The sequence below is a fragment of the Populus euphratica genome, unplaced genomic scaffold, assembly GCF_000495115.2.
Source record: "Populus euphratica unplaced genomic scaffold, PopEup_1.0 scaffold137.1, whole genome shotgun sequence".
In the NCBI taxonomy this organism is placed as follows: domain Eukaryota; kingdom Viridiplantae; phylum Streptophyta; class Magnoliopsida; order Malpighiales; family Salicaceae; genus Populus; species Populus euphratica.
The window spans coordinates 106,413-122,370 of NW_011500026.1; the positions used below are offsets into that span (position 1 = coordinate 106,413).

General features: G+C 34.0%; 2 protein-coding genes and 1 long non-coding RNA gene across 5 annotated transcripts; all 3 read left to right on the plus strand.

Annotated features, from left to right (window-relative positions):
- The first annotated feature begins 3,686 nt into the window (after nucleotides 1-3,686).
- On the plus strand, nucleotides 3,687-6,426 carry LOC105142158 (uncharacterized). The gene is made up of 3 exons (XR_845514.1): nucleotides 3,687-3,872; nucleotides 5,273-5,696; nucleotides 6,087-6,426. It is a non-coding gene; the product is annotated as an uncharacterized LOC105142158 (long non-coding RNA).
- Nucleotides 3,872-5,136, plus strand: LOC105142157 (uncharacterized). Its single transcript, XM_011049666.1, has one exon. The coding sequence runs from the start codon at nucleotides 4,428-4,430 to the stop codon at nucleotides 5,097-5,099; it is 672 nt and encodes a 223-aa protein (XP_011047968.1). The 5' UTR covers nucleotides 3,872-4,427; the 3' UTR covers nucleotides 5,100-5,136.
- Nucleotides 6,427-8,327: 1,901 nt separating the features above from the next.
- LOC105142159 (putative lactoylglutathione lyase) lies at nucleotides 8,328-12,267 on the plus strand. Of its 3 annotated transcripts, XR_845515.1 has the most exons (10): nucleotides 8,328-8,437; nucleotides 8,528-8,685; nucleotides 9,300-9,424; nucleotides 10,140-10,204; nucleotides 10,297-10,509; nucleotides 11,041-11,088; nucleotides 11,204-11,311; nucleotides 11,396-11,548; nucleotides 11,936-12,032; nucleotides 12,063-12,267. XR_845515.1 is itself a non-coding variant. In XM_011049667.1 (9 exons), the coding sequence occupies exons 2-9, from the start codon at nucleotides 8,564-8,566 to the stop codon at nucleotides 11,978-11,980; spliced, it is 879 nt and encodes a 292-aa protein (XP_011047969.1). In that variant the 5' UTR covers nucleotides 8,328-8,437; nucleotides 8,528-8,563; the 3' UTR covers nucleotides 11,981-12,260. The 3 variants fall into 3 exon arrangements, 2 of the variants coding, with proteins under 2 accessions (XP_011047969.1, XP_011047970.1); XM_011049667.1 differs by having other exon boundaries at nucleotides 11,936-12,260; XM_011049668.1 differs by having other exon boundaries at nucleotides 8,352-8,437; nucleotides 8,517-8,685; nucleotides 11,936-12,260.
- The last annotated feature ends 3,691 nt before the right edge of the window (nucleotides 12,268-15,958 follow it).

Here is a 15,958-nt window from a genome sequence, read left to right on the forward strand (position 1 = left end):
TGAATGGGATTTGAAAACCAATTTTTCTTGCAATTAAACCTTTTAAAATATCAATTAAGTTATTAAACATCCAATTTTAAATTTCTCTTTCTAAATTAAACTTTTCTTGTTAATAAAACCTTTATTGATAAAAATTAAGCTATCAATTTTTCAACTTTTGGTGTTTTGATTCTCCTCAACTAATCTTTGACAATTATTGTGGATATTCTTCATGTTTTTTTCATTAATATATTTTTAATTTTTTATTTATTTGTATATTTATGCGAGGTTCCAACTTGGGGTAACAATAACCTTTTATGTCCAAATTGTTGGTATTAAAGAATATAATAAATCATATCTTGGAATCTCACATAGTAGTTTAAGCTATTAGATTGAAATAGTTCTTTAACATGATATTAGAATATTGATAATCAAGTGATCACGAGTTTGAATTTCATCATTTCTATTTATTTGATAAAAATTAAGAATAAAATAATATGAGGCTATACAGATTTCAAACTTAAAAAACTTTCATTTGAGGGAGTATGTGAGAGAACAATAAAAATTATATTTTAGGATCTCATTTAATAACATAAACTATTGAGTTGAGATAATTTTTTAACAGTTGGTATGATATAATCAAGCTTTCATGAGGCTTAATTTTATTTTACTGATCTATAAATATATTTGCTAGGCTTTTGTGTGATTTGTTAGTAACATATCTCTATGACAAATTTCCATCTAACTACCAAGAACCTTGATTTTTTCTCAATCTAGCCACATTGGTTGGAATTTATATTAATCTAAATTAATTTAGTGTATTTAGAAGGATTAAAGTAGGGAAATACTCATTATTATTTGAATATTTGAAGAAAACATAAAAAAAAATTATATATATATATATTCATTTTTTTTGTTTTGGTTTTTTATAACAATATAGATTCAAAGAAACATAAGACATGTAAACACAATCATAACATAAATACTAATATGTTTTAATTGTTTAATTTAGTTTGTTAATAAATTCCAAGTTTGACAAGTTAACCTGAAATTTTATTTTTTTTACTTTTTTACTTTTTAATTAATTTTTTTCATTTAGTTTAGTTTGTTAATGTTAAATTTCTTTCTATTTAATTATCGAACTTTCATGACACGTTTCTCAAGCTTGACAGGTTAACTGGGTTAATTATGGGTTAACCCGTCAAATTGGTTTTCTATTTAGTTATCAAACTTTCATGATGCGAATCTAAGGTTTAACGAGTTAACTTGATTTGAAGGATTGACCCAATTAATTTAAATTCAAATTAGGTTAACCTGTCAAACTCGGGATTCATTAACAAACTAAATTAAACAAAAAAATTTATTAAGAGAAAAAAAACAAAGAAAAAAGCAAAAAAACCCCATAAAGGCATAAAAAACAAAAAAATATAAACAAAGAATATTATAATATAATAATATAATTATCATTATAATAATAATAATAATTATTATTATTATTATTACTAGACTCATTTAAACTTAAATCATATAAGTTTAATATTATTATAAATATTACTTTTGAGTCAAGCGTTGAAGCTAAACCAAAGGTTTTTGGATATATTTTTATAGAAATACATAACACTCTTGAATCTTTGTGTTTTTTAATATTTTTTATGCAAGAAAAAAAAATAATTCATGGTGTATGCCTTTGTTTTGTTTTCTTTTTCCTTTTAACCCTTTTACTGTGGATTATACAATACAATTCATAATGAAAAAGCTGATACCTTTAGTTTCTATTTTAGTCTTTTTTTCTTTGTATTGTAATTATTCTATTAATTAAGTTTTTTAATATTAATTTTTTTCTGTTTAATTATTAGATTTTCATGACACAGATTGCAGGTTTGACCGGTTAACTCGATTGATTCATATTGTTTTTCTTTTTTCTCATTACTTTTGTTCTTCTGATTTCATCTTTTAATATTATATGCAGTTCACAGTGAAAAGAATGGTGCCTTCAGTTTTTTTTCTTTTTTTTATGTTTTTCACAGTGGATTGCACAATACAATCCACGCTGAAAAGGTTGATGCATTTTCTTCTTTTTAATTAACTTTTTTATTTAGTTTGTTGATAGTCAATTTTTTTCTATTTAATTATCGGACTTTTATAACACAAATCTTAAATTTGACGAGTTAACCCAGTTAATTAAGATTTTTTCCCTTTTCTTCGTTAGTTTTTTTCTTCATATCGGTTTTTTTTCTTTGTTTTATTCTTTTAATTAATTTATTTAAGTATAATACTTTTATGACACAACTTTGCAGCCAAATCCATATCCAAGATTATTAGGTTTGGTATTGCAGTTAGATCCACTTAAACTTGAGTTTTTCAAGTTTAATGTTATTATAAATATTACTTTTAAGTCTATCGTTGCAGTTAAACCTAAGACTTTTAAATATAATTTTATAAAAAAACTTAATATTTTTAAATTTTAACTTTTTAAAATATTTTTTTTATATAAAAATTAACTTGTAGTATTTTATTTCTATTTTTTTGTTGAGTTCAAAGCAAATTATTATACTAAAGTATAACACTCTCAATCACGCATTAAATATTTTCCAGAGCGATTGCCAGTCTCAAAAACCTTACGGGAGGCTGTGCTAGCTGCCAAAAAAGACACGCATCACGGTCAAAATGTGAAGAACCACACGCCAACACTCACAGGCTGTCTAGACTCTTTCATTTTAGCCTTTCATCGATCGTTCGCATGTTGCAAGATTCGAGACATTCAGTGCCGATGGCAATAAATTGTATTTAATTTATAGGTTGTAGGTAAATTCCTTTTCTAGTGAGAACCGGTGGATATATTAGTGTAGTGTATTTAATTTTCTTAAACTATTGATCAAACTATCATCAATCTTTAAACAAAGATTTCATGGCATTGATATTTGAAAAGTTATTTGATTTGATTTAATTATTTGATTTGTTTAGTTAATTTTGAATTAATTAAGTTCCATTGAACCTCTCAGATTCATTGATTATGCAAATTCAATGAATTGTCTTCAATTAGTTCTACATAATTTTGAATTAATTACGTATTCCTAATATTATGTATAAATAAAGTGCCTTCATTCTCACAGGTAGAAACCAGAAAAATCAATATAAAGTTCCTACTCTCTTTATGTTAGATATATACATTCTATGAAATATGTTTTTTTTTTATATCAGGTATCCTTGTATATTTTTAAAAAATAAAATTAGTCCCGTTCAGGATCCGTAATTATCTTTTTTAATAAATGCGTTTACTCTTTTTATGTATTCCTAACCTTATGTATACTTATCTTTGATTTTATATTTTTTGTTATATTTTTATATTGATGAATGGAAAGAAAAGAGCACGGATAGCTTACGAGGAAGTGCCCCTTCTAAGATTTCGGCCACCCTATAAATACACAATTGATTTTGAATAAGCAATTTCTTTTGGTAAACGATTACATTTAATTGGATTATATATAATTATTGAACTTCATGATAAAATCTGATGAAATTTAAAAGACAAGTGACAATTCAAATCACCTTGCTTTTCATTTCTTCCAACTTCTCGAAGAAGAAAAAAATGGAGATGGAGATGGAGATGGAGATGGATAATAGTTTTCTAGCTCTGTTTTTCTAATTTCATAACATGTTATATGCATAAGCCTCGAAGACTAAAACCCAATAACATAACTATTCATAGTCCATGCAAAGTTGCAAGCCATTGCACAGGGCTCATTGTCCAGGAAACTCTAAAAGCAAGCAAAGAAGCCTACAAAAATAAGACAACCTCGTTCTCGGTGAGGTCTCCTCACATGTGCAGCCTCTCTACTGGTTATCTTGCTAGCGTTTAGCAGTTGCTTTCATGGAATGATCTTCAAGCAGACGTAAGTAGTATTTCATTTCCTAGTTCTTATTCAAACTTCAGCTCCCAGTGTTTAGGTTTCTCTGCAAAAGCTTAGGGTTAGGATGCTCCATTAGACCTAGTTCATCAAGAATTACACTATTTTTCTTGAAAACCCTTCAATATTATCATGCCTCAGAAACATTTGATCTGTGAATTCAGATGATGAAAATGAACACTCCTTTACAGTATCATACCTTATGAACATTTGTGGGTTCTCTCTAAAACCTGCTTTAGAAGTTTCTAAACAGGTTCATTTTAAAACCCCAGATAATGCTGATTCTGTTCTTGAGATTTCAAGAACCATGGCTTCTCAAAGGCCCATATTTTGAACCTTGTGAGGAGATGGCCTAGAGTGCTTTTGTGTAAACCTCACAGAACACTCTTTCCCAAGCTTGAATTTTTCCATTCTAAAGGGTTTTCAAGCCCTGATGTTGTCGAAATTATATCAACCTATCCGTGGATTTTGAGAATTAGCTTTGAAAACAAGTTGGTCCCTGCTTTTGATTTCTTTGAAAATTTGCTCCAATCTGATGCCATGGCTACCAAAGCAGTCAAACTTGACCCGCGCCTTCTAGATGCTGGTCTTGAAAAGGCCGCACGTATTGTTTATATTTTGTTAGAAAATGGAGTCCCTATGAAGAATATTGCTCTATCAGTTCGGATGAAGCCTGGTATTATGCTTTCGAATCTGGAGAATTTCAAAAGGCTTGTTCAGAAAGCAAGTCTAATGGGATTTCATCCTTCCAAGAGTCAATTTGTTGTAGCAATTGTGTTGCTGAGGTCCATGACCACATCCACATGGGATAAAAAGCTTGATGTGTATAGGAGATGGGGTTTGTCTCAAGAAGAAATTCTTGCAGCATTTGTAAAGAATCCTTGGTTTATGAGCTTATCTGAAGAGAAGATCACGGCAGTGATGGTTCTTTTTGTCAACCAATTGGGTTGGGAGTCTTCCTATCTTGCCAAAAACCCAACTATACCATCATATAGCCTGGACAAAAGGCTTGTTCCAAGGGCTTTGTTATTGCAATTTCTAGTTTCTAAAGGCTTGGTTGAGAAGAGTTTCAGAAGCACTGCATTCTTCTACACACCTGAAAGTAAGTTCCGGCAGATGTTCATAAATCACCATTCTGAATCTACCCAGATATTGAAATTTTACAACGAAAAACTGAATCTTTCATTAGTTGTAAACACTTCTACATTTTGAATCACAATTGCTCTACATTTTCATTTGTTTTTTTATTGTCTTCTCTGCCTTAGAATTTCCATAAGTTAGGCATTGTGCATTGGAATTACCTGTTCTTTTTGCAATTTAGTTTCTCTATTCTCTGATTTTTCTCCATTAAACCTTGAACCTTGTGCTTCGTGATGTTTTTACAGCCATCTGGCATAACAGGAGCTGCACTTTCCTTACCTTCCATGATATATACAACTTACACTGTCTTGTTATTACTTGTGAATGATGTTCTTTCACTATGAGAAATGATCTAATCCAAGTTAGGTTTTACTTGGTAATTGCATTCATGAAACAGAGAGGTTCAGACTTCATTCTGCGTTGAGACTGCCTAGAAATGCATCTTGATCCTGCTTTGCATATTAGATCTTTTCCCTTCTACAGTTAGTTTATAACTAATCAAAGTATTCATTCAAAACACAAAAGTTTCCCTAGTATGGATTGTTGCAGGGTTTGGAATGTTTAAATGACTCGAGATTCTTCCTATCTTAAAACAAAGAGGAACATTTACGGTATGAAAGACAGATTTGAGCACTACAAATCCTGATGCAAGGAAGGTGTCGAGACATAGTAAGTTCAAGGATTTAATATCAAGATATATATATATAGTTTCATTTGCTGTTGAAGGTATGGTCATATGCTGCTAGCATAATCCCTAGAAACAATCCATTTCTTGAAGTATAATTAGGGATTGCAAGATCTTCCAAGCTTGCTTGATCTTGACCTGAAGCACCTTGGGAGGAACCTTGGGACCATAATAAGATATGACCTGTTTGAAGGTGTGATAAATGTTGTTTTTTAAAGTATTTTTTTTAGAAATGCATTAAAAGAATTTATTTTATTTTTTTAAAATTTAATTTTAATATCAACCCAATAAAAAAAATAAAAAAATATATAAAAAATCGTTTAAACTAAAAAAATCTTAATAGTAAGGTTGGACTATAATATCAAGTTTTTCAGGGTCGTGCAGCAGATTTGAATGGATACCCACATGGATCAATGAGGTAAAAGACTGAAGGAGTAATCTTGCGGGTTTGCAGCATTGCTACTTCCACTTGACAAGAATTGGTGCTGGGCATGGACTAAAATATGTAAAATTAGAAGTTTCCTTGTTGTCATGAGCAAGAATGAGACCGTTTAGGATATTTTCCAAAAAAAATAAAAAAAAATGCTTGATATATGTCTTCTCAAAATGGAAGATGAAGATGGCCTCCCATTTAAATTTGATTTATATGCCTTCTCAAAATAGTGTCTGATATAGGAAAACAGCTTCCTTCCCTGTTGTGTTAAACAAATACAAATAGCCAACAAAACTGGCTGACACATCCAAAAGACGGTGTCAGCCATCAAGCAATCCATTTCCTTTGAAATAGAAACTCTGTTCTACAAGGATGCAGCAACTAGCAAGTCGTACCAGTGATTAAAAAGTTTGAAGCCTTTCCAGACTAGCAATAGCTACATTGGATTAGTAGAAGTTGGAGAATAAAATCTAGATTTTGCTTCTCCGTATTCTTACTCCGGTTGAGACATCGGGATATCACATTCCATCCATTTCTTTACGACTAAGCATTGCCCTCTTTCTATCAATTTCATGGGGTTTAAGGACATGCTTTCCCCCTTCGTTGTGCAGAGTAAGTAATCCTTTGTCTGTGCACCAAATATTACACAGCTTGCACCCATATCTCCGCTGTGCTATCTCACTGCCTCTGCCACCTTTGTTGGCAACTTTTGACTTCATCGTTCTGCTTTTGATCTTCTAAGTGGTCCTTGAATTTCAACTCCTGCAGTTTGATCCGGTGTTTTCCACCCCACATGTGCTTCCTGTAGTTGGAAAAACTCTGGAAAGGCACTTGGCAAACTTTGCAACAAGTGTAACCCATCTGATTTCCAGGTTCATGAGGTTGTGGAGATGATGGGAATTCAAGGCTGTTTGCTGGTGTTTCCCGCTTTATTCCAGAAAGCATGGGACTGGAACTTGAATTTCCCCTTTGATTGGGAGTTAAACTTGAAGATTGCACCTGATGTGAGTGATATTTTAGTTGCCATATTCAATCTAACCATATATGCGCAGCTTGCGGTAACCAAATTGGATAGGAACTTAGCAAACCTTGTAAAAAGTGTAGCCTTCTCGGATTGTCATGTTCATGCAGCTGCATAGGTGGTGAGAATCTGATGCTGTTAGCTGTTAATAGCCTTCTTGTTCCTGAAAGTATAGGACTTGGACTTGAACAAGACCTTGGGCTGGGATTTGCACCTGATATGAGTGACATTTAGTCTAGTAAGAGAATAGGACATTCCCCAGCTACTGTCCCACAAGGGTGGTCCGGGGAACAAAAACTTGGGGAAAGTTTTACTCTTCTGCGTTTTTGCGTAAGTTGGCTATTCTCAAGGCTCAAGCTGTTTCAGAAGTATAAAAAACATGAACATTTTCCAGGGAAACCCAGTTTAACGGTCTGTCTTTGGTTGAAAGCCACAGCAGATTGGCATGGCAATAACCCACAGTTAAAACTAGGAAAGGCCACCCCAAAAGAAATGAAATCCTCTCCACACCCAGCAGCCAAGCTCAACAGCACTGTTTTCATGTTGAGTTAATGTTCTGATATCTTCCAGAACCCTAATTTTACTGTCTCAAAACCAGTGCGACAATCAAAACTTTGCGTTGATTTGGGTTACCAAGACAGGTGATTCCAATAAATTTCAGAGGTATCAAACCCTAATGCTTCTTTCTTGCATAGAGCAACTGCAATTCTTCCCGATTCAAAACCCTCTGTATCTCAGAAATAAACCCAGTAAATGGATCCATACTTGTTCATCACTTCATGACCCATACACAACTAAAAATTTAAACCTTTCCCTTCCCGATTCCTCTAGCCAAATAGAACCCATTTTATTGATATACTATTAAAACAAGATTAGGGGTGGCAAAGTTCTTGCATTTGCATCAAACGGGCAGAAAAGAAAAAAAGTACAATAAATAACATTACCCCCTGAAAAAAAAAAAGCAAAATCTTTCTAAATCACGTGACACTATCAACTCCACTAAATTCAGAATCTCTCATGTTGTCCGTACTCTGACAAGTCCAGCTGTCCACCACTAACCTGACAGCCACACGTCCTTAAGACAGACCCCTCAACCTATCACGTGTCAAACACCAACAACATGACAGGGTAACAGCCCCGTCATTCTAAACAAACGTGATCCTCGTGCCTTATTTCTTAAAAACCCGTCCAGGTTCATTCCACAGTTATTCCTTAAAAGCCCGCCCCGGTTCGTTTTCACAGTGATCACTCGATCACCCCTACTCTCTCTGGTAACTTCTCTCTTTCTCTCTCATTATTTCTAAAATTAGGGTTTCGAAACCCCAAATTTTTCATGATGATTTTCTGTAGTTTGTTTATAGAGACGAAGCTGAACTTCTGATTTCAAGTATTACGGTATGGCTGAGGAGGCAGCGAAAGCAGTGGAGCCTAATGCGGAATTGCTAGAATGGCCGAAGAAGGACAAGCGTCGGTTACTTCATGCTGTGTATCGCGTCGGTGATCTTGAACGTACCATTAAGTGAGTGAGGTTTTGTTTTGGTATTTCTTTTTCGATTTTCTTAATGTTTTGTAATTTATGTGATTTTCTTCATATTTTGTTATTTATTTTTGTGAATTTATTTGTAATTAACTTTGCGGTTATTATGAAGTTTCGGTTTTTATTTTTATTTTTGGTTGTTTTGGAATTTATGTGATTTTTACTAAATTCGTAGTTTTTTTTTTTTTTGATGTTTTGTTTTGCAATTTGTGTGATTTTCTGCATATTTTGTGATTTGTTTTTTAAATCTTGGTGTTATTAACTGTACAGTAGTTTTTTTTTTCTTTTTTACAATTTGTGTGATTTTTCATATATATATATATATATATATATATATATATATATTAAATTTGGGTGTTTTCTAATTTATGTAGAATTAAATACGCACATGTAGAAAGCTTGAAGTTTTATGTCTTCGTTTGTTTGTTTTCTGCAATTGAAACCTAAGAGTTTGAAATGCTTGGGAGTCTTGTCATGTGTGATTTTGCAAATTTGTATTTGCCATTTAGTACTCAATGGTGTTGTATTGTGGCATTCAGTAAGCATTAATATAAAGTTTGGATTTTGATTTGTTTGTTTTTGTGCTGTTGGTGAAGGTTTTATACAGAAGGATTTGGAATGATGTTATTGAGGCAAAGGGATATACCAGAAGAGAAATACTCCAATGCATTTCTTGGGTTTGGACCTGAAGAGTCAAATTTTGTTGTCGAGTTGACTTACAGTTTGTTCCTCTCAAAATCGTATCCCTTTTTCTTTAATTTTGTTTTCATGTGTGAATTCACTGGTTATTTACGTATTGTTTAGTTGGTGAATGGTAAATCATATAGGAAAAAATGGACCAATGGTAGACATTGGTATCATGTTGTATAATAAAAGGGGTTATGCTGCAGAGAATCTCTTTATGTTGTTTAATGAATAGTGGATTCTTCAGATTCAAATGGGTCTTTTTTTTCTGTTTTTCAAACTTTTTATAAATTTTATTCTTTTATAATTGAAATTGAAATTTATGTTTTTTGTACGTATTGTTCACTAATTACTTATGTATTTGCTTGCTACCTTTCACCTTTATTATTTTCTAGCATGTTGATCTTCTTTGAGGAAGATGATAATAAGCTAAGAATTCTTGTGGTGTGGAATGAGATCTACGTGTAATGGTTATCCATATTAGATCTCTTAGTGCTATTGGATAGGGATTGATTTCTGTATCCAAGGAGGGAAGCATTACTGTTACTGTGATGGTTATATGGATTTTAGTTCCATGCCACAATTGTTAATATGTTTATGATGTTGGAAAGTAGTGAAGGGTTTAGAAATGAGTAGGTTTTGCATGAAAAATCTTTTTAATCATATCATTGCGCAACAAAAAGTCGACTGAAATCTTTCAATCTCCTCTCGTGTGGCACTGGGAATTTATGTACTTGGTTGATAATTTACAGATTATGGAGTCACTTCATATGATATTGGAACTGGTTTTGGGCATTTTGCAATTGCAACTGAGGATGTAAGTGTCATGCTATGTTTGTAGGTTTTTAAGCTGATGTTTTTTATCCCCTCCTTGGTGCCATGAATAAATTGTGTTTTGTGGTCTTTTAGGTTTACAAGCTGGTGGAGAAACTTCGTGCCATTGGTGGCAACATTACTAGGGAGCCTGGTCCTGTCAAAGGTGGTACATCTGTCATCGCCTTTGTGAAGGATCCTGATGGTTACATTTTTGAGCTTATCCAAAGAGGTCCAACTCCTGAGCCCCTGTGCCAAGTAATGCTTCGTGTAGGAGATCTTGATCGCTCTATCAAGTTCTATGAAAAGGTAGCACTGATCGTATGTGTGAATTTTGTTTGATCTGAGATGGTAATGGCAGGAGCAATTATTAAGTAGGCGAGAGAAAATATTTAATGTCAGAATATTTTAGCATCTGCATAAAAGAACCCATTTCATCTGGGCTATTAATTGGATTCCATGTAATTAGCGATCAGGTGAGAGCTCATCTTCAGGATGGTTATAAAGAAAATAACTATAGGCAAGAATTGATTTGGTAGAAACAAAAACTGAAGAACTTGGAACAGTTGAACTTAAACTGAATACCATTTTTGGGTTGATGTGATGGGTTGTTTTTAAATCTCAAATTGATTAATTTAAACCTGACTCTTTAATAACAGAACTTGGTTGAATTTTAAACTTGTCTGGTCTTTAGGAATTTATGATTGCCCCTTCTGTTCAGTGAATCAGTCAAGTCTAGTTCTATATGTTTGTGAGGCTACAATGTTGCAGGCATCATGGAACTAGCAATGACCCCAAACAACACATTTGAACCAAGCTTTGGTTTTTCCTTCTGTGCAGGCCTTGGGGATGAAGCTATTAAGGAAGATTGACAGACCTGAGTACAAGGTGAAATGTTCTCTTTAATGATTTGATTCATATATTTAGTTTTAGGTGTACTAATATTCTTTGAGATATAAATGAGGCTATTGAGTTCCCTCACCTTGTTGATTGCACATCACAGTACACTCTGGCCATGGTTGGCTATGATGATGAATACGAGACGACTGTCCTAGAATTGACGTACAATTATGGAGTTACTGAATACACCAAAGGAAATGCATATGCGCAGGTGAGTTAAAGTCATTCTTTCAGCTATCCTATCTCCTTGACATTTCCTCTGCTTGAACACTGATGAATATGGTATTCATTATAGGTTGCAATCGGTACTGATGATGTGTACAAAAGTGGTGAGGTTGTCAACCTTGTAATACAAGAGCTCGGTGGCAAGATAACCCGTCAACCTGGACCAATTCCAGGAATCAACACCAAAATTACCTCTTTTCTAGATCCAGATGGCTGGAAAACTGTAAGTTTTCTCTAATAAATTTTGGGTTCTAAGTTAAATGAGATGTTGCATACTTCTCTGCTTTCTAATATTCTATTACATTTGTCTAATTGTTAAAAATGGCTGGAAAGGGATATCTGATTTCATTCTGCTTGCCCTTCGAGTTGAGAAAACAAGACTTTCGAGTTTCATAAAAGAATCAAGTGTGACTGCACGTGGGAAAATTAATTTAGTTTATATCCCTTTAAGTTTCAAAAGCTAGACTTGCTAGTCCTACCGAGCGATAGGAGAAATAGATATTGGTGGCCAGAGGATGTGTTAAATAGATCTGTTAAATATAGATTCTGCATTTCTGAGTTTGCCTCCAAAGCATCCTAGTTATTATTGCTGTTTACTCTGTAACTGTAGGTTCTGGTTGACAATGAAGACTTTCTCGAAGAACTGTTCGGGTAATTGCTCAAACAGAGGATTCTGGGCCCACTAGCTACCGATATATGAAGAATAAGTAATTCAGTGTTTGTATTTTTATCCATAGCAGCCAGTAATCCCTGTTTCGATATGGCTGTTGCTTGTTTCCACTTGAGATGAATGAATCTGCTGCTACTTCGAACTGAGAGAAAATGTTGTGTTTATGAGTGGCATTTCTGACTTGCATGGTTATTATCAGTTTCCTGCCTCCTCTGGTTCCTCTTCAGCGTTGTGCTAATAATAATCATAGTTATAAGATCCGTACTAGGTTCTGCGTTCTGGCTTGGGTTTTCTATAAATGAAATAATAGTCGTCATAACCACCAGAGATTCAGGGGGTTACTTGTACTTTTTTTTTTATTATTAACCTGATCTCGTTTAAGAAATTGAACTTATAAGAGCACATATTCATGCTTTGAAGATCAAACTAATCAACTTCTAAGAATTTGCCCAGCATCAATTTGTCTTCCTTTCCCTTTTTTTTTTTTTCTGACTTTTTATTACACCTGAACTTCTTAGCCATGCAATCCTGTAAAATATCCAACGTTAACTTCCTTAACAACAACAAAGCTTCAATGGGTGACTATAACCCGGGAGTCTTGTTCTTGCATTCAACTAAATCCCTTACCAGTCTTTTCCCTACTTTCAATCCCAGGATTTCTAAACCATATCAGAACCACAACTTTTATTTGAAGCTTTTTATTTTTTTTCCTCATCATACCACGCATGGCTATATGATGAATGCAGACCCAAAGTGACCCTCTATCGCTTCTAAATAAAAGTGAAAGAAAAATCCCTCTTCAATACTCAAGACTAAAGTACGAGAACTGCTCTTCCTTTTTATTTACTCTTGCATGGTGCAGATGTCAACATTGGATTTAAGTAAAGGATGCGTCAAAACTTCAATTTACTCTAGCATACCGTAGGTGAAGGTTTCTTACAATCTTAAGATTTAAAAGTTCTCCTTACAAGTTCTGTGGCAATCGGTGCTGAAAGAAAACTTCAATGAGATGAGCAAAACCCGTACATCATGTTCTTGCATTCTGTTAGGAATTCCACAATCTCTACATTAGGAATAGATAATCTGCAGATATTTACTTTTCTATTGTAACGCCTAACTTATAGGGAGATAACCTGATTTGATTCCTAATAAAAAGGGAAGTCTTGAACCCTGCTTGTATAAATACATGAAGAGATCAATAGTACATTATTCATTCCAGCAGATTCAATCTCCTTCTCTTCTTAATTTACATGGTATTAGAGCTTGATTAAAAATCCTTATCTATTATCACATCCCAATCTCTTCTATGCAAACCTCTCGAGTCCTTATTTCACTCATCATTTAGATCATCCGGGAACGATCTTGATTCCACAATCCTTGAATGGAGACAGTTATTCTACTTGGAAAAGGGCATGACTCTGGCCTTGAACTCCAAGAACATTTTCATGTTCTTGCAATCAACGATGGGACTCGTAAGATTACATGTATACTCAAAACATTCATGGTGGTGGTGATATGGGACTATCATCTCACTACACTATTCAGCTAACAGATCGATATACAAAGAAAGAGAGAAAATAAGGTAATGCTGATCATGGTTCTTACAATTTTGTTGAATGAAAGAGATAAAATATTGACTTGCACAGACCTGATGATAGATAGAAAAGAAACTGTAGCAGTAAAGGGTTTCTGTTGCTTTGATCTTTCTTTTCTTCTTCTTGTCACTAACCTCTTCTCTTCCACTCTGTCTTTCCCTTTTCCCCTCCCTTTCCTTGTTCTTGTTGGTGTCCTTTTATAGGTGAATAATACTCCTTCGAGGAAAGGAAACAAACCACCAACTTTACGAGGGTTGATTCCTCAGCATAACGGGGAAAACCACGTGCAAAACAGAGATCAGAGTGATACAAGTGTGCCGTCATGCACCTTTCCCTGTTCTGCCCATGCACTCCTTACGCGCCTCCTTGTGCCAGCCACTTTAGCATTGTCTTCTTTGCTCGAATGCTCAGACCTGCCCCGATAACATGACCCGATTTGACTCGACATGTAATCCAACACATCTCCACGTAAGCCGTCCCGATAGCCGGAGATTACGCCATTTTTTCATGACAGCATTATGCCCCAATCTCTTGCCATGCATGTCAGGCAAACCTGTTGAAAATGGCTGGTAAGATGCCAGGTGAAACCAATTTTGTTCGTGGAAGAAAGGTCTTCCATGTCGAACTCCCATCGTGGCCTACTCCAGTTGCGAAGCCGATTGAAATCCTTCCATGCTATTGAGAACACGAATGGTTATTGTTCTGTACTGTCTGTTTTCCTCTCGAAACTTATCTGCCGCATTCATGTTGGTGCTGTTAGTTTGTATTACATCTACTGATGATATTAATATAATTGACGGTGCTGTTAGTTTGTATTACATCTACTGTCTACTGATGATATTAATATAATTGTCTGTCATGAGCTAGCCTATTCGGCTGTTACTTGAATTAAGTTTTTCGTCTGATACTTTTTATACTTCTTTTAGGTTTATCTGGGTGGGTTTGTTGTTGTGAATGACGAGTGAATCAAAGCAATAAGACTTGCTGACATTGTAGCTAAAACAACTAAACTGGAATTATCGAAAGTAGAAAATGATCAGCTATATCAATGCTCTAACTATACTTAAGTTTGAAGCATTACGTAACAAGGGTCTATATATGTTTTGCCCACACAGCATCGATCTTGGCATTCTAAGATCCCTTCTGGTTTGTGCGCTCTTGCTCGTTAGTCATGGACATCCTAATATTTATTTTGCTAGAATTTGGCTCGCCCTACAATTTTTTTAAACGACAAAAATATCTGATATTAATGGCGTGCTTTTCAAGAGAGACAAAAATCATGGAAGCCAAATTCAACTCATTGAATTTCTTCAAATATTAAAGATGATAATTTTTTAAAACATTACAAATATTAAAGATGATAATTTTTTAAAAAATTATCATTAAAACGTCGGATTATGAAATCAGCTGTCGTACCTGTCTGATCACTTGTCGAAGTAGGGTAGTGGTTGACGTGAGGGAACAAAAATTGCTTTAATGATTCTTTCGATTTCTCAAGATGCTTGCTGCTGCCAGTACTCTCTTGCTTTATTAGCTGGCCTGACATTACTGACTTGATTGTTTCTCGAAGATTTTGTCTCAATTTTATTTACTAAATTCTGCTCTATCCGCATTTCTTGGTTCTTGCTATTTTCACAACCCAAACCATTTCATTATTATATCTGCCATGCTCCCCACAATAATTAGAACGAGTTGGAAGTGGCTTGGTAATATTCTGTCTTATCTTCCTTGTACTCATGAAGTTCGACAAAGATAACCTCAAAACTAACCTGAAATTAATATTGTCGGTGCCACGAAGAACCTTATATGTTGGCGCCTAAATATCAAACATTAATTTATCTTTTCTTGTTTGGTTATACCGAGCCAAAAGTGCAACCGATTTGTAACGTAGGCACATGATTACGACTATTTTTTAAAGGATTTTTTATATTAAAATAATATTTTTATTATTTTTTAAAAAATTACTTTTAAAATTAATGTATCAAAACAATTTAAAATATATAAAAAAATTAATTTTTTTTAAAATACATATTGGTACAGGTTTCTAAATGCTGCTTTACAAGGGGAGGGGAGAGGGGGAGAGATTGATTTTGCAAACTTAGCTGTGAGAATGAATATCGAATTCTTTGTGCAACTTAACTGATGATGCACATGGCACGCATGCCCCATGTGAAGAAGATTTCTCTTCTCTCGTACACGTGGATACTGCGGGCATCCACCGGGTCAACGTCTTCTCCGCTCGCAAGCTTTTTCACTTTACATCCAGCTAAGCAGGAGACTCATAAAGTTTCACAAAGACAAACTGAAAACTAACCTGAAATTAATGTCGGCGCTAAAATTCAAACTTAAAAATTATTAAAAAATTAAT

Excerpts from the sequence above, each read along its gene's own strand:
- LOC105142157 (XM_011049666.1), top strand. The coding sequence starts at position 4,428 with ATGGCTACCAAAGCAGTCAAACTTGACCCGCGCCTTCTAGATGCTGGT.
- LOC105142159 (XM_011049667.1), top strand. The coding sequence starts at position 8,564 with ATGGCTGAGGAGGCAGCGAAAGCAGTGGAGCCTAATGCGGAATTGCTA. Across the intron at positions 8,686-9,299 it reads GATCTTGAACGTACCATTAA|GTTTTATACAGAAGGATTTG; the intron begins GTGAGTGAGGTT and ends CTGTTGGTGAAG. Across the intron at positions 11,312-11,395 it reads AAGGAAATGCATATGCGCAG|GTTGCAATCGGTACTGATGA; the intron begins GTGAGTTAAAGT and ends TATTCATTATAG.